At 39.1% G+C, this 25,680-nt stretch overlaps 1 protein-coding gene and 1 long non-coding RNA gene across 2 annotated transcripts in view; one reads left to right on the top strand and one right to left on the bottom strand.

The window, feature by feature from the left end:
- Positions 1-25,680, bottom strand: part of KLHL29 (kelch like family member 29) — a 1,048,894-nt gene that overhangs the window by 261,106 nt on the left and 762,108 nt on the right. The window contains exon 7 of the mRNA XM_073568302.1: positions 17,825-17,963. Coding sequence (XP_073424403.1) covers positions 17,825-17,963 — 139 coding nt within the window. The remainder of the gene's footprint in view (positions 1-17,824; positions 17,964-25,680) is intronic.
- Positions 695-17,453, top strand: LOC141083844 (uncharacterized). Its single transcript, XR_012230838.1, has 3 exons — positions 695-831; positions 10,158-10,307; positions 17,204-17,453. It is a non-coding gene; the product is annotated as an uncharacterized lncRNA (long non-coding RNA).

The following is a 25,680-nucleotide window of genomic DNA, read 5'->3' as shown; positions in this document are numbered from 1 at the left end:
CCCCAATTTACTGGACTTCACCAGCCCACTTTGAAACTTCTAGTAGAAACATTTGCATCCATTGCAATGCTTTTATCTTTGTTTTCCAGTAATATACAAAAAATATAGGCTCTAGGTCCTCCGAGCCAGCTATGGGGGTCTGCTCAGGTCAGGACCCAGATCCTATCAACACAGATATCATCTGAAATATAATATTTTACCGTAAACTGACTAATCAGGTCAATGTCCCTCCAGATGACATGGTTGGCAGCCAACACTTGATTATAACAGATGGAACTTGCTTAACAAGTACAGAGCTGTCAATTCTAATGGAAATGCTTGTGCTGATGGACTAAAAATAGACATTGATATGTTTCTCCTTTTTTTCAGAATGCTTGCTAAATGAGGATTGTTGGCCAAAGGTGTGACCTGAGTAATTTGTGGCTTTTCCAGAATTGCACAGCACAACTTGCCAAATCATGTAGTAGGGTAAAATCATCATGAAACCTAAAAACCACAGGGACACTGAACTATGTGTTTCAACAAAATGCAAATCAGGAAAATTTTACCCAAAGGTGGTGGCACAGAGAGCTAAAAAAGTGACTACTGCTTAACAAAATGATGCTAAGAACAGATGTTCACAGGTTGGTAGGGCCAAAGACTATCAGCACCTCATGTTTTCTGTCCTTGGTGCTAACTTTGATGGTCTCTTCAGTGGCTTCATACTTGTATTCAGTGTCCAGGTCAAAGGACATTAACCTTTGAAATAAAAAATCCCCCCGTAAATGAGGAAGTATGGTCCCCGACTTGGAGGAATTTAGAGGACGAGAGACTTCATCTGATTGGTTTCAGGTACTTTTCATAGGTCCTCTCTTCCTGTTTCATTGAAATGATGAGTGAACAACCTAAAGTTAACACCACTCACACAGCAGTTGCTTTGTGTACACCCCTATCCACCATTTCTAATTCCAAAAGAATTTCCACCCATCCTTCCATGACTCTTGAATCCACCTAAATAAAGACTGATTAATCCCATAGTCATAGCTACACTTTTCTTTTTCCAAATTTCCATTTTTTTACTCTAGCTTTGTATCTAAAGACCGTGTTCAAGACATGTTGTGTGTTGGCACCACATCGAGTAGCCAGCAACTGTGACACATTCCCTTCTAGCCCAATTTGGGTATGTTGAAGATGAACCCACCATTGCTTGTTATTTGGAAGTCATGAAAGTCAGGTGAAAATCTTTGGAAAGTGATCATGATTGTCAGTCAACTGTCCAAAAGACAGATAGTAACCAATTTTACGTACTCTAGCATTACCTTATGTACTTATAGTGCTGTTTCTTTTTGGAAGGGGGGATACTTTGTAACCTTAAATTTTACTATAAATCTGCCTTTGCTTCTTTTAAATATAGTATGTAATTTGAAGGGAATCTGTCAGAAGGATTTCACCTCCACCTAGTTATTTATATGTCCATGTCGCTCTTTCAAAGACAAGTCCAGCAATACTTTTACATGGCCGGTCCATTCCTCCATTACTGAGATATCAGTGTTTCAGTTGATGAGAGTGTAGATCTGAAGCCTGTGTCACTCCAGCTCTATCTCCCATCCAGTGATGGCTCCTCCTGATTTACAGATGACACCTTTGCTTGAAGTCACAGAGCATGGAGTCTGTCAGCCAAGCAGGCCAAGGTGGAGCTAGGTAGGGAGTAGACCTGGAATGGCAGAGTCTTCAGATCTACCATAGCTCTTCGGCCTCCTTTGCTTATCAATTCAAAAGCTGATTTCTCAGTAACGACGGAATGGACCGGCCATGTAAAGGTATTGTGGAATTGTCTTAGAAAGAGTAATATGCGCATATAAATAATTTGTAGGCTGACAGATTACTTTTAAAAAAAAATTAAGATCCCAGTTATTTATGTTCTGACCGATTTCTTTCCAGGCCCCTGCCACTCCAGCTTCTTGACAATATGACAATTGAATGCTGAATACACAGCGCTACTTGTCTCTTCAGATAACTTTCCGACAACTCAATATTATTTATTTTTTTAACCACTTCATCCAGGAAGCGACATAATCTCCTTCACGTATTTGATTTTGTTGTAACCCGAAACGTCTCCCTGCTTTATATCGTCAGGGATAAATGCATTACTCTGACTTTGTGATACGCATCGAGCTTTTAAGGGGGCAGAGTTCGTACGAAATCCTGTAAAGTAAGCAAGCAACTACGGGAAAAGAATATTTCAGGGAAAAGAATGCCCCATGAGAAGGGAATACTGCAGAATTAAAAGGGTTACAGTCAATTAGCGCATCTAATTGTGAGTCTTTCAGAACTATTTTCTGTAAGTGTAATCAAGTCAATTACTACTTTCTTGTAAAAGCATCGTGAACAGGGAATGACTTCTCTCCTGGCTCATATACAGATACATTTACATGTAGGGTTGTTTAGAAAATTACATTAAAGTAGACTATGGAAATCTAGCCTTAGAGAGGTACTTCAGCAATAGACCTCTATGGTAAATTCACAGGAGCATGCTTGCTCAGCTCTTTTAAACCTATAGACATTAAAGGGGTTAACTCTATGTGACTGCAGACTTGTGAATCCTCACATGGTAATCTGTGAGGATTCGCCAGTGCCACCAGCGATAAGCAATATACATACTTACAGCCACATTCCAACCAGACGTGATGCTGCACATATCTAGTCGGCATGTGGCTGGAAGTATGTATATTGCACACTCGTGTTCACATGACTGACCACTCTCGCCACCGGCACCGAAGAATCCTGACAGCAAGTGCAGTGCGCAGTGTGAGGATTCATAAGTCTACAGTCACACAGAGTGATTGCAGACTTTCGTGAAAAATATGGACAACCCTTTAATGGAGAGAGCCATGCATATATATGAGGCTGGTATTCCACCTTCTTCCCGTCTTTAACTGGAGCTTAAAGTCTCAGGGGACGACTGTTCTCAAATAGGAATCCAAGTCTGCTACTGATCCAAAGAATCCCCCTTCACAACAGGTGTACCTTGTAGGTCCTAAGCCCCAGGACAAGCATAACTAATACCTAAAGTACTGGTACTGGGGTTTTCTTAAAGCGGGCCTATCACTTTACATTAAAAAATATATATATCTAGTCTTGATGGAGTTGTCCACAATTGGGGACATTTTAATTTATTGTTTTAATTAAATGTGTGTATTTGGGGCTCAAAATATCTTTTTCTTTTGAGTTTCATAAAAATGTTTGCACTGTACGCAATTTACAGGAATTTTAATTCTGTAAAAATTTAACTTTGATGTGGTCTGTTCTTATAAATCATCTGAGAGGAGCTCAGAAAAAGACAGATTAAAAGAGTTACAAAACAAAATTGCAAAAAATATTGTTTCAGAACCAAATACAGTACATGCAGTTAAGTAAGAAAAAAAAAAGTGGATAACCTCTTTAAAGGGAATCTGTAAGCAGATTATTTCCCATGTAATCCAAGAGCAGGTGCAAGTAGGGGTTTAGATCCTGATTCCAGCAATGTGTCTCTTGCTGGTCTGCATTCTGATGCAATCATAGTTTTATCTGTTGCAGATCTATCAGAGCTCGAATGCTGAGCTGTGTATGACCCTGCCCACACCAATGATTGGCAGTTTTCTGTGTACACTGTATATCGACAGCTTCCAATCAGTGGTGGGGGCGTGGGTGGACCAGGAGGCACGAGACACCTAGTCCTGTAGTGATAATGTCCAGCTGATAAAACACTGATTTTATTGAAATAGCAACACAATCTAGTACAGTATGTGAGACATCACTGTAATCAGAGAGTCTCCCAACATCATCAATCACAAAACCTGCTGACAGATTCCCTTTAATCTCACAGTTCTCTGGAACATGATGATGTTTTTCTTTATTTCTGTACCTCTGAGATATGTGATTCCTATATGTAAACCTAGTGTAGTTTTGAGGATTTGCGCACTTCTCATGAACCACTATCTCTGCACCCTTATGGGTTAGGTCCCATTATACACCCCCTTTTATAGGACAGTCCATTAGTTTTGTCCCCGATAGTTAATGGGACAGGACTTAATTGTCCGTATTATTGGAAAGTAAGCACTAGTTGGATCACCATTAAGAAAGTTTAATAGAGATTTATCGAAATTCATGGAAAGGAAAAGTAAAAGTGTTTTGGTCAAACCACGGCCTAAATAAGTGTTGCCTAAAAAAAGTTACCTTAGTCAGTGGGTTACAATACTGGATCTACATGTTTCTGACTAACCAAAGTAGTCGTCTACTGGCCTACCAAAAATGATGGATGGCAAAACATCCTTACCTTCAAACCCAAGATTTATCCTAAGAAGACGGCTGCTTGCACCCAGTTCTTTTTATTTAACATTTTATTTTAGAATTGATACAACTTAGCATAGGGCAGTATGTTCTTTTTGCTTACGGTAATTTTTTGGTCTTTTGCTCACCATTTTATTCATTTTCAGACTGTGGTTTCCAGAAAAACTAATTAAAAATGTTTTGGCATGATCATAAATGAGGCAAGCTCCTCATGGGCGGTCATTATGCAAATTAGTTAAATATCATCACAATGCTACTAATATGATATACCAAAAAAAAGTTTGGTACAAAATAATAAAAATAATTTCTATCAATTTTACGGCAGTCATGAAATGAAATTCTAGACTTGCTCCCACACATTTCTAATGTCCCGGGGCCTTTTTTATACTCTGTGACGTACTGAGTACTTAATTTTAAAGAATAAAGCAAAGTTAGATTTACTCCCAAATCCCTCATTCTACGCTCAGAGCAATATGTGCTGAGTGCACATGGGAAGAAATTTCATAATGGAAAAAAAGGGCCATGTGAGGCCACCGTCTTCATTCCAGTTACTATTTGTCTTTGTGTAAAATAAATATATCGCGGCCACAGTGGCGTAGCAACTGTTTGTGGCGCCCGGGGCAGTCGAAAAACTTGCCGCCCCTTTGGTCATTGATAATCCGGAAGCATCCGAAGAGCCCACACTACACTCAAAGATCTAATTTTTAGTCTGCTACTAACTCTGCTGTTATTATTTCTAAATTTCTAGACTTTCATCTTCTTGCAGTTCTCTATATATATATATATGTATGTATTAGCTTGATGATGCTGGATGAAGACCTAATGGCTTTTTTAATAATAATTTTTAATAATGTGACAGAAAAAAAACCAAAGTACAAATTATTTTCGAAACTTGGATAAAGTTGTTTTATTATCTTAGCCCAACCCAGGGCGATTACTGGTGTCCGCCAGAGCGGTGCTGCGCACACTTGCACGCTGTATCTGTAGTGTATCTACTGCTGGCCTTGCAGTTGAGGCGCTGCGCGCTTTGCAGGTCTAGAGGGACTCTAAGGCTGTGTGCACACGCTGCGGATTAGGTGCGGATTCATCCGCGCGGATTTTATAAAATCCGCAGGTGAAACCGCAGGTCAAAATACCTGCGGTTTTGCCTGCGGATTGCTCTGCGGTTTTGCCCTGCAGTTTTTCATCTCCTCAATGGAGGAGATGGCAAACCGCAGCAGAATCCGCAGAAAGAATTGACATGTCAATTCTTTCTGTGGATTGAAAACCGCAGATAATCCACGCGGAAAATTCCGCACCGTCTGCACTGCGGTTTTTGATTCCCATAGGGAATCATGGTACTGTACACCGCAGCAGAAACTGCTGTGGGTCCGCAGCGGCCAAAACCGCTGCGGAACCGCAGCAAAATCCGCAGCGTGTGCACACAGCCTTAGCCCATGTCCTTGGGGCTGAGTTCTGTGACCATTTGCAGAGCGCTCCTCATTGCCATGCTCTGTGAGCTTGAACAGGCTTGGGCATTTATGTTTACCGGTAGTGCGGCTCTGTGAGGTAACAGAGCCCGCTTCTGTACACACCGGGTCACCGGTTAACCCGCCGGTGTCTAGTTAGTACAACACCATATAGTTTCCGCCATTACTGAGCAGCAGTTCTCCATCTCTGCATGGTGGACCCCGGGCTGCGAACGCACCTTATACCATCTTTATTATTTGGTGTGTTCCGCCAGCCCCTAACACCATCAGCTGCTACTTGATCTCACTGTTATTAGCAGTAGTAGATGTAGAATTATGGGAGGAGTAGTCCCGTCAGTCACCCCTGCTCTCGCTATTATCAGTTCAAAACAACTATCAACATTCTCCCTTGCTAGTGCTGATCGGCAGCAGAGCAGGGGAGACTGATGAGAGCGGTCGTCAGTACCCGGCACCAGGGAACAGCGAAAACAGTACCGCTGTTTCCCAGGCACTGGTACGTGTAACACTGATGTAACACACGGATGGCACATGTATTACACACACACACTGATATCTCTGGTACTGTTTTTTCTGGTACCTGAACTGTGAGGATGTGTGGAAGATCCCTTAGACTGGTTCTGCAGCATTTCGATAAAGACTTGAGAGAATCAGAGTATCAAACGTCCTTTTATTGTCACCAGAAGCACTGAAATATTCTGTCTTATCCATGTGATGTACTTGTTGTACTTAAAAATATTCTTCATGACTGAATGAATTCAGAAATTTATAGTGAAGTTTGAACCATCACAAGTCAACAATGACACCTTATTTGCCTCAATATGCGGACACTAGCAGGTGCATGAAGGAAACACATTTTTCCCTACAGGATAAATTATAATATGATTGCAGGGGGGGGGTCTAACTTTAAGGATCCCCACTAATCTCAAGAGTAAGAATCCCAAAATCACCAGTGTGAATGTCAGGGCAGCTGAGACATAGATTTCTCTGATAATGATGCTGCATTTAACCTTGAAGTGAAGAAAAAAAAACATTTTGGCATCGACTGGCGACTGCCAGTGGATGTGAGATGTCCAGAAAAAGGATTAAAAGTTTTATTGAAGCAATGCCTTTTGGAGCTGATCCAACTCCTTCATCATGTACATTTAAACAGGATGACACCTCTGCCCTTTATCAATACATGTTATATAAATACTTATTTCTAAATGTATCAGAGCTGACATTGTGTTTAATGTAACCTGATAAAGGAGTTAGATCAACTCCGAAACGTGTTGTTTCAATAAAATTTATTTTTTTAACCAGTCTCTGGACACATTACACCCACTGACAGTGCAAGGTCTGTGCAGCAAGGTTGTCTTCTTCACTTAGCAGTATACCTTCAGCTCCAACACTTACGAGCCTTGGAACTAGTGGTCGCAGTGGTTGGAGCTGCATTGTGGACCCAGTGTTGTGCCTGTACCACACAGACAAATCATTCACCTCACGGGCAACGCCGAGCCACGCACGGGGCACTTACCGTTTATTTTCATGAGATGACGCTGCAGTGGCACAAGCACGAAAATGTACATTTGCAGAATGATGGAATCACACAACATGAATATATACAGGGAATGGTGTGAACATCATATCTACTAAGGTCCAAAGGAAAAGGCAGAGTAAGCCCCACTGGGTGTAACCCGTACATTATGCCACCCGCCCCCAGACTGAAGACCACTCAGCCAGCACACCAGCCCGCCTAATATCACACACACTGCTGCCCAGAATGCACATCTGCCAGTGCAATGTAAGTACATGGCAAAACTGCTAGCAAGACAGGGCACAAGCCTGGGGCATACGGGCACCCTGACTCTGTAAGTACCGGGCACAGGCCCAGCTACTACAACAAGAGCCCAAACTGCATCTCAGCTTCCCACTGACGGCTGCAGACCTCCCTAATACATCACTTGCTGGGAATATACCGTAAACCAGGGAGCCCCGGACCCACTTACCGGCAAAAGAAGCTATCGGTTCTCTTGTTATTCCCTGTCCCACGCTGTACACACAGATCCAGACTTGAGCAATCGAGCTGAACCAAGCAGGCGCGCGTAAACGAAGGCAGAGCAATCGATAAAGCAGCGCTCGCGTTGTGATAAAGAGACAGGACACTTAGTAGATCACAGCAGCTCTGTGCTGGAGCAACGTTACCGGCTGCTCCACGGTGCGGCTTATCACAGCGTCCTCCTGGAGCCACTGTCTCACCTGCCGTACAGGGGGTCAGTGCTATACATATTATACATGTGCTCCTGCCGCGCCGCCCCCACACACGTGCCGCCTGGGGCGGACAGACCCCCCGCCCCACCCACGCTACGCCACTGCGCGGCCAGTCGGGGCTCGGACCTTAATAAATGCCTGCGGACCTCTCCCCTTTTCTTGCCATGCAAATTTAGCATTAAAAGAACTATCTGTTGTTGTTTTGCTACTGGCTGTTCTGCTCTTTTGTCTTATACTCATGTACAACAGGCTGGCTTGTATGTTTCACTGTATTTTTAGAATCTATCACCCCATTTTTGGACTAACAGCTGCCGGCACCGCCATCAGGGGCTTATCTACAACATTCTGTAATGCATTCTGTAATGCTGTAGATAAGCCCCCAATGTAACCTGAAAGAGAAGAAAAACTAGTTATATTATACTCACCTGGGGGGGGTCCGGTCTTGGTCTGATGGGTGTCGCTGTCCGGCGTCTCCCATCTTGTAGCGGAGACGTCCTCTTCTTTGCTTCCCGTCACGGCTCTGGCACAGGCGAGTAAAGTACTGCAGTTCGCAGGCACCGGACCTCTCTGAGCTGGTCCGGCACCTGCGCACTGCAGTACTATACTCTGTCCTCAACAGGGCAGAGCAGTGCGCCTGCGCCAGAACTGCGACTGGAAGCAAACAAGAGGACGTCACCGCTACAAGATGGGAGGCGCCAGACAGCGACACCCATCGGACCAAGACCGGACGCCCCCCAGGTGAGTATAATATAACTAGTTTTTCTTCTCTTTCAGGTTACATAGGGGGCTTATCTACAGCATTACAGAATGCTGTAGGTAAGCCCCTGATGGCGGTACTGGCAGCTGATAGTTGAAAAATGGGGTGACAGATTCCCTTTAAGTATTTCACAGTGCCGTAGTGTATGATTTTCTTAGAATTTTGGATTATCCAGTTCCTCTGTTATTCTTCCTGGAAATATCTGATAATTGGGGGTAGCCATATAGAGAGTCAATAGTACAGTGCCCATTTCAGTCATACTATTATTTAGAGACACACTGTATTGCCAGGTATATCGATTTCCAGGAGGAATAACTGATGAACTGCACAAGACAGAGTGCTAAGAAAAATGTGCTTCAGAACTGTTAAAATCCAAAGCGTGCAATATGGCAGAAGGCTGCAGGACACAAGAAATATATGGGAACAAGTATAGACTTTAATTTAATGGCTGCCATATTCGTAGAAATTAGATATTGTATAAAAAAAATTTCTATATAAGATTGGCAGGATTGTGGTAATATTTTGCTAATTTGCATAATGACCGCCCATGAGGAGCTTGACGCATTTATGATCATGCAAAAACGTTTTAAATAGTTTTTCTAGAAATCATTGTCTGAAAATTAATAATATTTTAAGCAAATAGCAAAAAATAAGTAAAAAGAACATACCATATTGCCATACAGTAGGTACATGAAATGCCCTCTAAAAAAATTAAATAAAAGGTTTCTTCCAAAAGAAGCCTGGTTCGAAAACAAAAAATTGCTGTTTTTCTCCAAAAATAGCGCCACCCGTGTGTACAAGGTCATGTGTGGTACTGTAGCTCGACCTCATTCCCTTCAATAGAGCTGAGCTGCAATACCAGAAACAAGGAGCAGGTGTGACCCTGTTTCTAAATGAAAGTTGTCATATTTTTCATAATCCTGAACAATCCCTTCAAAGATTAGTCGTCTTCACAAAGCCCCAAAAGTACGGAGTTACTTTAAAACTTTTTTCTGCCTTTTTACTTTCTTCAAGGAACTTTCCTTTTATCAAGAAAGGATAAATCTTGAAAGTACTGTAAAGAATGGCAAGAGAGAGAATTATAAAAAAAAAAAAAAAAAAAAAAATTATTTGGAGACAGAAGATGCAATATATATATATATATATATATATATATATATATATATATATATATATATATATATATAAATAATGGCACGTTAAAATAAATAAATAATAAAACAACAACTAGTCTGTACAGTTCCCAGCATCATCTATCAATATTTCATTATAAATCAAAAGACGCCTTTCTCTCTCTCTCTCTCTCCTTCTTTGAGTTATTCAATAGAAATAATAAAACACAAATTCAAGATTTCATCCAATTTTTTTTCTTTTAGGAGGGAAGTTACGAAGAAGACAGATGTGACGGCTTACTGAATATGCTAAAATTTACCTTCACAAACGCTTTAAACATACTTTCCATTGCTGCTTACCACATCGCTCAAAATTTTTTTTTTTCTAATACCTTTTGATACAGAAACAAAGAGGTAAAATATAATTTGACACAAAAAAAATCCATTGTTTTTCTCAAATATATGTCATCTTGCAAATAAGCGTCCGACTTTTTTTTTTTTGTTTTGTTTTTTTTTCATTAACGGAGGTTTCTTAGATAAGGTAGTTTTTACTTATTTTATAAATAAACTTATTATAAAAATTATAAAATAAAATTCTGTGTTTTAATTTTTTTCATTATTTTAGGATGGTATCTAATGTCATTGCTTTAGTTATTCTCATTAAGAATCTAAAATAGACATATTGTAATAATACTAATTTATTAAAATGTTCTTTATACATTAAGGAATGGATAATAACTAGAGCTGAGCGACTTTGGTCGGATCGGGTTTCGTGAAACCCGACTGAAACAAAATCTGAGTCGGATGAAACTGGTCCGACTAGGGCAAAAAAAGTCGGAGTTTCGTCCGAAACCCGACCCCAATGTAAGTCAATGGGAAATAAAAGTCGGCATTGAGTGGATGAATGTCGACTTTTATTCCCCATTGACTTGCATTGGGGTAGGATTTCGGACGAAACTCCGACTTTTTTTGCCCTAGTCGGACCAGTTTCATCCGAAACAAATTTTGTTTCATTCGGGTTTCACGAAACCAGATCCGACCAAAGTCGCTCAACTCTGATAGAACAATCTTTTAGATGTTATTATCTTTTAAGAACTACCAGGCAATGATGTTCATGATAGGAAACAATTAATACATTATTACAATGTATTTCCATAAATATATAAGGTTTTTCTTCCGTCTTATTTATTTGGTCTGCCATATGCCTACACCACCACCTTCAGCCCCCTTCACTCCTGCTACAGTATCTTTAAAACTTGAAAAGAAAGTTTCAGAGCTAGGTGCAGCGCTGTGTCAAATCAATGAGAAAAGCAGCAGTAGAGCCAGCTATGTGAAGAGGTTAGACAGCTACTGCATCAGTAAAATCATAGAAAATTGTTAATGGAAGTTGCTTGATTTTGCATAAAGAAAGCAAATGAATAGTAAAAAAAAAAGCGCAAAGTTATCCATATGCATTAAATTCGCACAAAAACATCTAAACCTGACATATTTATATGTATATTTAAGGTATACATATAAGAAAACACAACATATACTGTGTATGTATAGATACCGTTGCACTTGTTTTTAATTTTCATTTGCTTTCTTTATGAAAAATCAAAATAAAGCAGCTTCCATTTACAATTTCCTATGATTTTCCTGATGTAGTGACTGTGTAACCTCTTCACATAGCTGTCTGTCCTGTTGCTTTACTCATAGGTTTGACAGAGCACTGCACCTAGCTGGGTCATTTTCTTTTTAACCCCTTACAGACAGTTACGCCATATGCCGGCTCCCTTACTTTGTTGTGGGATCAGGAACGGCAGATGATATTGTGATATTCAGCCATCATTTACCTCTAACAGTGGAGCTCCACCTGCGGCTGTGAACCTGTTGAATGTCACTGTCAATCTCTGACAGCAGCATTTTCCAGTGCGCCGGAAGGGGTCACATCATTCTGTGCGCCCCTCTCTGGTCCAGTGACGCGGGACGCCGATGGATTGTCATGACGGCCAGTGGTCTGCTGATGATCCTCGTGCTTGTCATGACAGTTCTCCTGTTAATGCCAGATTCTGGCTGGTGTTCATAGGAGACTGACTTTTGCTGTATTTAGCAGTACCTCGGTATTGCTGTACATAGCACAAGCGACTGGATGATCATAGGTTCAAGTCCCCTAAGGGGACTAATGGATAAAGTGTAAAGAAAAAAGAAAACAAATACAAAAAAAATAGGCATATGTGGTATTGTTACATCCATAAAAGTATGAACTATCAAAATATAAAATTAACTAACCTGATCGTTAAACGGAGCAATGAGCAAAAAAAAAAATCTAAACGCCATAATTATGGTTTTTTTGGCTGCTCACAACACTGTAATAACATGAAATAATAGGTCATCAAAACATTGTATCTACCCTCAAAATGGTATCGATAAAAATGTCAGCTCAGGGCACAAAATATAAGCCATCAACAAGCCCCATCAACTAAAAACTGAAAACGTTTCGGGTCTCGGAAAACGGAGACACAAGTGAAATGTTTTTTTCTTTTACAAATTTATGATTTTTTTTTCACCACTATACCTTATATATATTTGGTATCCCATAATCGCACTGACCCGGAGAATCATATTGTACAGTCAGTTTTACCGTATAGTGAACATGGTAAATAAAACATCCCCAAAAAAAAAAAAATAATAGTTGTGGAATTGTATTTGTTTTAAGCCGAAAACTCCCTTTACTTTTCTGGGGAATTCATAATCACTTTTGAAGACATTGATCGTTTCTATGGACTTAACACAAATTAGTCTCAGTACTTTTTACAAAGGCAAAATGCGTAGCTTTAGAAGAAATTTAAACAGGATCAATTTCCCCATATAAATTTCCCCGGTCTCACACGACATATCAGGAATCCATTCAGCTCAGTGGTGTCCAATAATGATGAGCGAATGTACTAAGATAAGGTGTTATCCCTCCATGCCCGGGAGCAAACCGAGTGTCTTCGGCGTACTCGAAAAATACAGTCATATGTTAAAGTTTGGGCACCCCTATTAATGTTAACCTTTTTTCTTTTATAACAATTTTGTTTTTTGCAACAGCTATTTCAGTTTCATATATCTAATAGCTGATAGACTCAGTTATATTTCTGGATTCAAATGAGGTTTATTGTACTATCCGAAAATGTGCAATCTGCATTTAATCAAAATTTGACTGGTTCAAAAGTATGGGCACCTCAACATAAAAGTGACATTAATATTTCGTAGATCCTCCTTTTGCAAAAATAACAGCCTCTAGTCGCTTCCTGTAGCTATTAATGAGTTCCTGGATCCTGGATGAAGGTATTTGTGACCATTCCTGTTTACAAAACAATTCCAGTTCAGTTAAGTTTGATGGTCGTCAAGCATGGACAGCCCGCTTCAAATCATCCCACAGATGTTCAATGATATTCAGGTCTGGGGACTGGGATGGCCATTCCAGAACATTGTAATTGTTCCTCTGCATGAATGCCCGAGTAGATTTGGAGCGGTGTTTTGGATCATTGTCTTGCTGAAATATCCATCCCCTGCGTAACTTCAACTTCGTCACTGATTCTTGCACATTATTGTCAAGAATCTGCTGATACTGAGTTGAATCCATGTGACCCTCAACTTTAACAAGATTCCCGGTGCCGGCATTGGCCACACAGCCCCAAAGCATGATGGAACCTCCACCAAATTTTACTGTGGGTAGCAAGTGTTTTTCTTGGAATGCTGTGTTTTTTAGCCTCCATGCATAACGCCTTTTTGTATGACCAAACAACTCAATCTTTGTTTCATCAGTCCACAGGACCTTCTTCCAAAATGTAACTGGCTTGTCCAAATGTGCTTTTGCATACCTCAGGCGACTGTTTGTGGCGTGCTTGCAGAAACGGCTTCTTTCGCATCACTCTCCCATACAGCTTCTCCTTGTGCAAAGTGCGCTGTATTGTTGACCGATGCACAGTGACACCATCTGCAGCAAGATGATGCTGCAGGTCTTTGGAGGTGGTCTGTGGATTGTCCTTGACTGTTCTCACCATTCTTCTTCTCTGCCTTTCTGATATTTTTCTTGGCCTGCCACTTCTGGGCTTAACAAGAACTGTACCTGTGTTCTTCCATTTTCTTACTATGTTCCTCACAGTGGAAACTGACAGGTTAAATCTCTGAGACAACTTTTTGTATCCTTCCCCTGAAAAGCTATGTTGAATATTCTTTGTTTTCAGATAATTTGAGAGTTGTTTTGAGGAGTCCATGATGCCACTCTTCATAGGAGAATCAAATAGGAGAAGTACTTGCAAGTGGCCACCTTAAATACCTTTTCTCATGATTTGATACACCTGGCTATGAAGTTCAAAGCTCAGTGAGGTTACAAAACCAATTTAGTGCTTCAGGAAGTCAGTAAAAAGTAGTTAGGAGTGTTCAAATCAAGAAAATGATAAGGGTGCCCATACTTTTGCACCGGTCAAATTTTGATTAAATGCAGATTGCACATTTTCTGTTAGTACAATAAACCTCATTTGAATCCAGAAATATAACTGAGTCCATCAGTTATTAGATATATGAAACTGAAATAGCTGTTGCAAAAAACAAAATTGTTATAAAGAAAAAAGGTTAACATTAATAGGGGTGCCCAAACTTTAACATATGACTGTATGGTCAAGTCCTCGTGGATGTTCGACAGCCGCAACCCTTGCATGAATTGTCTAAGAAACAGGTAATCCCTTCATCTGTTGGGGCTGTTGAACATCTGCGAGACATGCAACCGCGAGGACTCGAACATAGTATTCGAGCACGCCGAAGAGGCTCGGTTAGCACCCGAGCATGCTGAGCTAACACTTTATCCGAGCACGCTCGCTGATCACTAGTGTCTATGGATGGACCGCTGAGAAATACCAAAAATTTTAAAAATACCCAATACTTACATGAGATCTCCTGTGCAGCTCCACTGCCACTGCTAAAACGGTATTAGTATTACTGTAGGTTAGTTATCTTGTTGCAGTGATTTTTTGTACTATATGACCACTGCAGCCAGTCAATGCCCAATGACTACTGAAGCAAGTGACTGGAGGCAGTGGTCACGAAGATGTATAGCATGTAATCACTGCAGTAAAGTAAACAGGGACATTTTAAAATTAAGTTTTTACACCATTTTCATACATATATATACATGTGTAACTTATACTTTTTTATATATTTAAAAATATAATATAATATATATATGTACACATCTATATTTATATATAAGTAAATATATATATATATGCCAAAGTATTGATTTAAAATTAATTTGTTTAAAAAAAAGAGTTTTTAAAACCCAAAAGATATCAAATTAAATTCTAAAATTCATCAACAGAAAATAATAAAAAATCTATTTTGCCCCTATTGACAAGTCAACACTGACCTTTTAGAAAAAACAAAACAAAATATGGGCAGAAAACATATCTTTTTATGAATGTGGTATTAATTTAAGTCTCTCTTTTTTTAATTGACGTGTATAAGAGGAAAAGGCAAAAAAAAAAAAAAAGTTAAAAAAAAAGTTAAGTTAGGCCCACTCTCATAAAACTTCCAACTACTTTGCGGACTGGCTAGATAAAGGCAACAATATACATTTTGTCCACCCTGCACCACTGGGAAGAGGAAAATAACCGATGAATTTCATCCACTAAGTGATAAAATAAATTGAATTTCAAAAGTATAAACAGAGAGAGGAGCGGGGAGATTTTTTTATGCATTTTATATATATATATTTTTTACAGAAAAAGGCTAGAGAGCTCCAGCCATTGGTATTATCTATGGAATAAGTAGCCGCTGTACTTTTTAAGTGATAACAGCCATCAGACGCTGCTGTGAATATTAAGCTGCAAAAAAGGGCAAAAGATACTGGTGGGGGGGGAAGCATCCAAGCACATAAAAACAACAAATCCACAGACACACAAAAAACGGTACACAAGGTTCACCCCATCCGAAGCCTACCGCGAGTACGGGCAACATAGAGTTAAAATAATACAGTCAGCGGAATCAAGATTTATACACACGTCTCTCTACATCGGTCATCAGATAACAAAAAAAAATAAAAATAAAAATATCCAAAATAGGGAAACAGATGCATCAATGTCCTGAAAGGAAAACATCACTTCTACAGTGTTAGTTTATAGAAATTCAGGATTTCTCATAGCAAGCAATGAGAGCATGAAGTCTTCGCAGCATGCGGCTACCACCCTCCTGCTCTGCCACTCAGCTCAGGGCCATGCTGCAAAGCAAAGAATGCACCAGGATTAATTTGTCAAGGTTTACGAGAAAAATAGGTGTTAAATCTATTATTACTATTTTTTCATTATTATTTATGACATTTTTTGGTTCTATTCCGCTAAGTCTAGCCTACACTATAAAAGTTGATTTTTATTTTAATTTAGTATATTAAAAAATAATATAAAATAAAAAAAACAAACATATATCTAGATGGGATTTTTCTAATTTAGTTAACATAATAAAAATTCCATCTAGATATACGTTTTCATTTTTTTTTATTATTTTATTTATTCTGTATTTTATATATATATATATATATATATATATGTAATAATATATTGGTAATGAGAAAAATAAAAGATTGATGTTTAAAATAATAATATATAATAATAAGTAATTTGGTAATGAGAAAAAAGAGAATTTGTTGTTTAAAATAATAATAATAATATATAATAATAAAAATAAATATATTGGTAATGGGAAAAAAGATAATTTGCTGTTTAAAATAATAATATATAATAATAATAATAATAATAATAATAATAATAATAATAATAAATATATTGGTAATGAGAAAAAAGATAATTTGTTGTTTAAAGATAATTTGCTGTTTAAAATAATAACATATAATAATAATAATAATAATAATAATAAATATACTGGCAATGAGAAAAAAAATATTGTTTAAAATAATAATAATAATATCTTTGTTGTGAGAAGAAAAGAGAACTTGTTTATAATAATAATATAAAATAATAATATTATATATATATATTGGTAATGAGAAAAAAATGAGAATGCTTTTTTAAAATAATATATAATAATAATAAGTTGACAATGACAAAAAATATTGTTTAAAATAATAATTATTATTATTAATAATAATTATCTTGGTAATGAAAGAGAAAAGACTGCATTGGGTGCCAAAGGAATAAAAAACCATGGCAGATGACAGAAGCTGTCTACCTCCTGTGACCTAACTGACAGTCATAGCTTTGCGTAGATGGATATATTTAATTAAGGGAACATGCAATTGATTTTTGATCTGTATTTTTTTTTTCTTTCTAAAGACAATTAATTTGAAGTGTGGCGGCTGCACAAAGCCCAGCGTTAGAGTAATGACAGCGGATTTATTCTACAAATTGGCTGCAGTGGAAATTAGCTGGGGACCTACGAAACACTGCTGAAGCCATCAATTAACATGGACTTTTAATGCAATTTATTGTGATTTTTTTTTTAAGCCATTTTTGTTTATTTTTTCTCGTTTACTTATATTGGCACAATACTAATAAAGTCAGATCTACTTTCCAATTATGATAATACCGGGGCCTTGTGTTTAACCTCTAAAGAGTCAGGCAGGGGTTTTATCTGACACAAGAATGGGGAGGGAACAAAAAAGCCTTTTTTTTTGCGGGTGGTAGGTGCTAAAGTTGGGCGCCACAAATAATTACTCTGCAGGAGTCTGAGGCAAAAGGATTCAATGGTTTCAATTTGTAAAGTACATTCAAGAAAACTGGAAAGAATGGCTACTGGCTCTGTGACAAGGAGATTCATTCTTCACAGACCTGCAAGAAAGGGGAAGGAAAAAAAAAGAAGAAAAAAATAGAAATAAAAAGTAAAATAAAAAATAAAGCCACACATATGCGCCCTACAAAAGAACAGACCAGATCACAGCTGGAAGGGAGGCAAACCTTTTAATCAGGTCCTTGAAATACAAGCTGCAGGAAGATAGAATATTTTGATGGACTTCAAACTCTTTTCCTTCAACAATAATTTTCAGGTCTGTAAACTCTTTCGATATGCGCTGCTGGTTCAGTTCCTTCAACATTTCTGCAGAACAGAGAAGACAGACATTGCCAGGGTTCCAATTAAGAATGAGATTTTTGTTTCTTTTTTTTCTCTTTCATAACGTAGAAAAATCAAAATTAAACAATCTACAGAAATTGGGACAACCTGTGCATGCCATAGTAACCAATCAGACGTATTCTTATTTTCTAATTTGCTCTAGAAGGTAGATCGAGACTGGTCTGGGAGCAGCACTGATCTAAAACTGTTGACATCACTGCATCTAGTCTGGTGACATCTTACACCTAGTCCAGTATCATCACTGCACCTAGTCTGGTGACATCTTACACCTAGTCTGGTGACATCTTACACCTAGTCTAATGACATCTTACACCTAATCCGGTGACATCAATGCACCTAGTCTTGTGACATCACGGCACCTTGTCTGGTGATATTTTACTCCTAGTCTGATGACATCTTACACCCAGTCTGGTGACATCACTGCACCTAGTCTGGTGACATCAATGCACCTAGTCTGGTGACATCAATGCACCTAGGGTGATATCTTACACTTAGTCTGGTGACATCTTACACCTAGTCTGGTGACATCTTATACCTAGTCTGGTGACATCTTATACCTAGTCTGGTGACATCACTGCACCTAGGGTGATATCTTACACCTAGTCTGGTGACATCTTACACCTAGTCTGGTGACATCTTACACCTAGTCCAGTATCATCACTGCACCTAGTCTGGTGACATCTTACACCTAGTCTGGTGACATCTTACACCTAGTCTAATGACATCTTACACCTAATCCGGTGACATCAATGCACCTAGTCTTGTGACATCACGGCACCTTGTCTGGTGATATTTTACTCCTAGTCTGGTGACATCTTACACCTAGTCTGGTGACATCTTACACCTAGTCCAGTATCATCACTGCACCTAGTCTGGTGACATCTTACACCTAGTCTGGTGACATCTTACACCTAGTCTAATGACATCTTACACCTAATCCGGTGACATCAATGCACCTAGTCTTGTGACATCACGGCACCTTGTCTGGTGATATTTTACTCCTAGTCTGATGACATCTTACACCCAGTCTGGTGACATCACTGCACCTAGTCTGGTGACATCAATGCACCTAGTCTGGTGACATCAATGCACCTAGGGTGATATCTTACACTTAGTCTGGTGACATCTTACACCTAGTCTGGTGACATCTTATACCTAGTCTGGTGACATCTTATACCTAGTCTGGTGACATCACTGCACCTAGGGTGATATCTTACACCTAGTCTGGTGACATCTTACACCTAGTCTGGTGACATCTTACACCTAGTCTGGTGACATCTTATACCTAGTCTGGTGACATCACTGCACCTAGTCCAGTGACATCTATACCTAGTCTGGTGACATTGTACACCTAGTCTGATGAAAACTTACACCTTGTCTGGTGACATCACCGCACCTAGTCTGGTGACATCACTGCACCTAGTCTGGTGACATTATTACACCTAGTCTGGTGATATCACGGCACCTAGTCTGGTGACATCATTGCACCTATTGTGGAGCCATCGCTAAAAGTAGGACACTTGTTTTCTCTTATAGATGAGGGTCTACCAATGATTCAAAATGGAATGTCACCGAGATTGGTCTGTGTTTGGCACTGAGCTGGGACTAGTGACTTCAATGATCTTGTTATGGTGACATTGCTTAATTTGGGATGCTTGTTTTATGCTTTCAACAAGGGTCTGTGAATTAACACTTAATGGAAAGGCACTGACAGCCTGCGCGTGTTTCTGAGCTGGGACCGATGACATCACTGAATCTGGTGTTGTGATGTCACTAGACCAGCTCAATCACAGACCCTCATCTACAGCTAATACAAAGTGTCCTAAATTCAATGATATGCATGTGGAGGAGGGAAAGGGGGGAACAAAGTCAGCTCACCAGACTCTGAATAATCCTCTGTTGGTCCACACATGGAGCCACCTTGATTAAGGGCGTTGTCTGTAGCAAATGAAGGAAAAAAAAATCTCCAGCGTGAAACTCCATTTCAGAAAAAATCCAATATTTTATTGATAACATACTTAAAAATCCAGCATCAAAAATGGAAAGACATGATGACAAATGGGGTCCCTGGTGGTCTGAAACCAACACGTTTCGACCATTCAGGTCTTACTCATGCCATCCCATTTGTCATCATGTCTTTCCATTTTTGATGCTGGATTTTTAAGTATGCTATCAATAACATATTGGACTTTTTTCTGAAATGGAGTTTCTCGCTGGAGATTTTTTTTTTCTAAATTCAATGATGTCACTGGTTCCATCTCAGTGACACACCCAGGCTAATCTCAGTGCCTTTCCACTATGCACGGGTCAATTGGTATACCCTCAATGAGTTTATCAATTGACCCTTTGTGAAGTGGAAAGGCAATGAAACTGGCCTGGGAGTCCCAAAGATCTACGACCGGTGGCATCACTGAATCTGCGCACTGGAGACATCAGTTAATTTAGGGTACTTGTTTTCTGCTTTAGATGAGGGTGTACCACTAAACTGGTGCTAGCTACATCATGCAATATGGTGGTGTGACTTCACTTAATTCAAGTCACTTTTCTGTTTTCAATTATTATCTGCTTATTGAGCCTTTGTGTAGTGGAAACTCACTAATATTAACCTAAGCGTAGAATGAGCTGAGATTAGTGACATCACTGAAGCTGGTGGGGTGACATCATAATGTAGGATACTTGTTTTGTGCTTTAGATGAGGTTGTGCCACTAAGCTGAGTCGAGTGACATCACTGAACCTAGTATGATGACATCATGAATTTAGAATATTTGCTTTCTGCTTTAGATAAGCTTGTGCCACTGAGTTGGGACTAGTGATGTCACCGAACTTGGTGTGGAAATATCATGTAATATAGGACACTTCTGCTTTAGATGAGGTTGTTCCATTAAGCTGGCGCTAGTGACATCACTGAACCTAGTATGATGACTCATGAATTTAGAATATTTGTTTTCTGCTTTAGATAAGCTTGTGCCACTGAGTTGGGACTAGTGATGTCACTGAACTTGGTGTGGCAATATCATGTAATGTATGACACTTCTGCTTTAGATGAGGTTGTTCCATTATGCTGGGACGAGTGACATCACTGAACCTAGTATGATGACATCATGAATTTAGAATATTTGTTTTCTGCTTTAGATAAGCTTGTGCCACTTAGTTTGGACTAGTGACATCACTGACATTGCTATTGTGACATCAAATAATGTAGGACACTATTTTCTGCTTTACATGAGTTTGTGCAACTGAGCTGAGCCTGATGACATCACTGGACTGGGCTGACATCACTTAATTGACCTTTTGTGTAGTGGAAGGTTACTGAGTGGAAGGGACAACTCGGTCTACTCAAAATTGCAGCACAAAATATGATAATTTGATTACTTTCCACAAGATAGCACTTATATGTAAGTGTGCAATGGTCGTCGCTGATTCTCTTTTTAGAGACACATACATTACGTTACGTCATGTCTCTTGTATATAAGACTGGACGGTAAAAGAGGCCACAGACACAATGTGCAAAGTAAAATAAATCCACAAGGAAACAAAGCAAATATAGGCAGTAAAACACAAAGCATAATACCTTTCAAATATGCAATATATATACCAGCGGGAATGAAATACATTGTCATTATATTGCTATTGTTAATACATGTAGGAAAGAAATAAAGCATAAAGAAATTTGGCAAAAAATACTTGTCCATTTGCAAATGCTATTCAATGCTTTTGGGTCTTACCAGGTAAACATTACATTATGAGGCACAGTATGAGCAGGTTGTGTTTCGAAAGGATTAAAGACCTGTGGGAACAATAGATCTGGGCTCGCGAGCATTTGCAGAAAAGTTAATATTCAGCGAACATCAATGGAAGGCAATTATATTTAATGGAAACAATTATTTATAAACAAATCAATTACCGTTCGTGTAATTAATTTCTTGGAACAAACAATCCACCTCAACCAAATCAGATAAACAAGAGATAGAAGCATGGCAAAGTAGAAGGCTCTTTCCTTTACATCATTAGAGGACACAACCCTCAAGAGAAGGGAAGGGTTGAGCAGAAAGAAAGAAAGGTGATGGAAGCAGAAAGATGACCTTGTTATCTTTAGTAACGATTGAAGTCAAAACATGGTGTCCAGAAGAAGACCTACCTTGGGTATTGCATCCTTCTGTCATAGGCTTTGCGGAAACATGATGGTACCTGAGCAAAAATGTTACCCCAACTTTCGACGCACAAAAGTTTGATCCAACAGTTGATTCATTAAGGAAGTTGGAGGAATATACTAACTTTTCGTTTATAGTTACTGATAGCTTTGGCCAAATTTTCAGAACTCAATGGTCTCCACAGTCCAGGTCTCTTTGCATCTTGTCTACAGGCTATGTCAAAATCTATAAACTTACATAATTATTCCAAAATCTGAATTAAATCTCTCTTTGAAATCTCAAAACAATAGTCTGGTTGACTTTCCTTAGAAGTAACTAAAATTGTGAAGACCACAGTCTCAGGAACATACATAAAATACAGTACGAGTTTCTATGTTTAGACATTCTTGCTGGTCAATATTTTACAAGCTACCTGCTCGACTTCAGAAAATTGTTACTCTAAGGTTTTTAAAAGGGAATTTCAGGCAAGAGTCCAGAATTAGCCTTGATAGAGCAAAAGCCACAGCAAATTGTGATAATTTGGGAAAATTATATATAACATGATGCGCCATGAGACAAGTGAACATAGTTTTTGAGCTGTTGGCCTCCAACCCTGATTGAACTTCAGATGATTCCTCAATGTGGATCTCTATCGTGGTCCTGGATCAAGACCCTGAAGCAACTGTAGCACCCGATCCTCAAAATGATTTTTTTCAATTCCATATCAAGATTTGCCTATTTTTTTTCAGGCCACACACAGTATAAAGATTGGTTTCAGATCTATGGAGTGGTTCTGGGAACATATGGTCATTGTCCCATAGAAGTTTATGATGCCAGTTTAGAGAAAGAGCTCATACTCTATAAATTGTCCAGCTAGGATGAAATACATTATTTCACATTAGTTTTAAATATTAACAGATATATATATTTTTATAAAAAGGTCAATGTCTTTTCAAAGGGTGACGTCATTCTCATTGCAGTCAAACATAAAGCATCAGACCCCGAAAACAAAGGAAATCTCACGTCTGAGCCCAGTGTCAGACTGGGGTGGCAAGGGTCCACCAGTAACTGACTCTGGGGTCCAACTGTTAAGTTACATGCAAATATTACATTACCCTCTTTCACAAAATTACTTGCGCTTCCATATAATACTAAACTACAGAAGGAAATTTGTTGATTGAAAGATGAGATGTTGCTTCTATCTATATATAGTGAATCAGGTGTATTTATACTGCTCACAGTCAGGGATAAATGGCTTCCCTATGCATATGGGCCCACCAGGGAATTTACCTGTTCTCCCGAGGGCCAGTCCGAGACCACATAATAAGGATAGACTGTCACCTAGACCATTTAAATAAATACGGCAACCACAACCTGTAATTACAGACACAACAAACCACAGACCGGGCGCTCAAAACCAATTCTTTTTACTCCCAAGTGCTACCACAGAAAATGTCATGATGATGGGCCAGGTGTCAGACCATGGGCTATGAACAAAGAGGACAGCATAAACTGGCGATTCACCAGAGTACCTGCGAGGTCTCGTTTTTCCCAGGAGTTTAGCAAGTAAGTCATGGAAGTAGTTAAGATATGGCTTTTCAGCCATAGTCATGATTAATTTTTATTACATTATCCCCTAGAGACAAGGATATCGCATAAATTCATTTACGGATGGCCCTGATGGTATGGCTATCACCACACAGTACACAGGGTTAATTAAAGGACTTCAAATTTCATTTTAACTTTTGCTGAGCTTAAAAAAAAAAGAAAGAAAGTAATGCAAAAGAAATCTTTCAGTGTATTATTACAAAGCCTAGGTAAGTAAATGTCAGCCCGAGAGCTTATATATATTTAATGGAAACATGGCAGTGCCTGAAAGGCTAATTATTCTGTTGTGAAATGGGTCAGTGTCCTCTGGAGAGTGAGAAGATGATGAGAACACTTGTGAAATTACAGCGGCTTTTGTCATGCTCAGAATGGAGCCAGAAGACTATTTCATCCTATGGGCTCCGTGCGTTTTCATATTCTATAATCCTTTATATTTGTGCTGAACGTAAATCAACTTGAATCTTGGTGCGAAATCGGTGGCTGCTTTGGTTTAACAAAGGCAATAATTCAGGTTTTTTTTTATTAACACGCTGGAGAAGATACGTCAGTGTCTGAGCTCAATAAACAATACCTGGGATTGTATGTACAAACGATCCATTCCCAATGAGCAGCCGGGATGAGAGGTGATCAAAAACAAAAAGGAAAAATAAACTATTCATTAAAATTGAAAGAGTTCTGTACCAGATCCATCAATATTTAGATCTATATCTCAGGAACTCTAAGGAGCAAAATGAAGTTGATGTTCGGAGGCAGCAGTACCAGAAGGCTCTCACATATCCATAGAATGAGAAGACAATTTTTGACCCAACTCCAGACCAGACATCTTGCCGATGAGTTGAATAAAGTAGCTGTAGTGTGATGTCCCCATCATTGTTTAGCCCGGTAGAGCGCTATGTCTAGGACAGCAGCTTAGTCCCAGCCATGCCCCCTTCACTACACTGATCAGCGGAGTTGGACCTCCACTGGTCATATGATTAATAGGGTTGTCTCGTTCACAAAACCTATTTTCAATTACCCTATTAATAAATAGGCAAAATTTATGACTTATCCTGTGGATAGGTATCATGTCTGGGGTTCCAGCTCTTGAAACCCCCAAAATCACTAGGACGGGGACCCTGTGTCCCTTATATGAATGGAGGAGCAACAATGTGCATGAATGTCCACGGCTGTATCGGTCATCCAGAAAACATCTCACATACTGAAGTCCCCACCATGTTTTCCAAGAGAATTGAACATTTCATGCAAAATTTTCCCCACTGATCAATAGTAATCACTGGAACCCTAGCAGCATTTCATAAAGGACTAACGTTTTTTAAGAAAATTAACTATGGTAGCTCACTACTGTCCAAAATGGAGCACTACTGTCTAAACCAACCAAGCATTGGTGCCTTGATGCATGAAATTTCACAACAATGTTAATATGCATGTTCATTAGACAACTCGTGTTCTAAGAATATTTCTTATTTGCTGTCCTTTCCAGATAAATTCAACCATGTCCCCAAATGGAAAATAAAAGCAAACAGAAAAATGGAGGACAGATATTTTACAAAGATGGCACACACCTTTCTCGTCTTTTTCTTTACTCCATGTCCCTTCCAGTATGGACATGTAAAACCTTTCCATAAAGTTCTTATTAATCTACAATAGGCAGAGCATGGTTAATAATAACAAGATTATGTTCTCAGTAAACCTAAAACTACATTTGCATTGATGAGAATAAATGTAGACAATTTTGAGCCAGGGCTCGAGGCAAGGATACACATATCAGGAGGAAGAAAAGTGAATTTTTCCTGATGGCTAATAGTGAAGGAGAAGTGAACACGCATTGAACACCACAGCATGAGCAAACTTCTCTGTCAGGACCATTACGATCTGGAATAAAAAAACCCTTTCCACATTTAAAGGTGCACAATGTAGGCTAAGCTCCAGATCCTCTGGTCCA

This window comes from Dendrobates tinctorius, unplaced genomic scaffold (assembly GCF_039654945.1).
Source record: "Dendrobates tinctorius isolate UK_male_01 unplaced genomic scaffold, ASM3965494v1 ptg000021l, whole genome shotgun sequence".
Lineage (NCBI taxonomy): Eukaryota > Metazoa > Chordata > Amphibia > Anura > Dendrobatidae > Dendrobates > Dendrobates tinctorius.
Note: the sequence above shows the minus strand (reverse complement) of the source record. Positions and strands in the feature narration are given on the sequence as shown.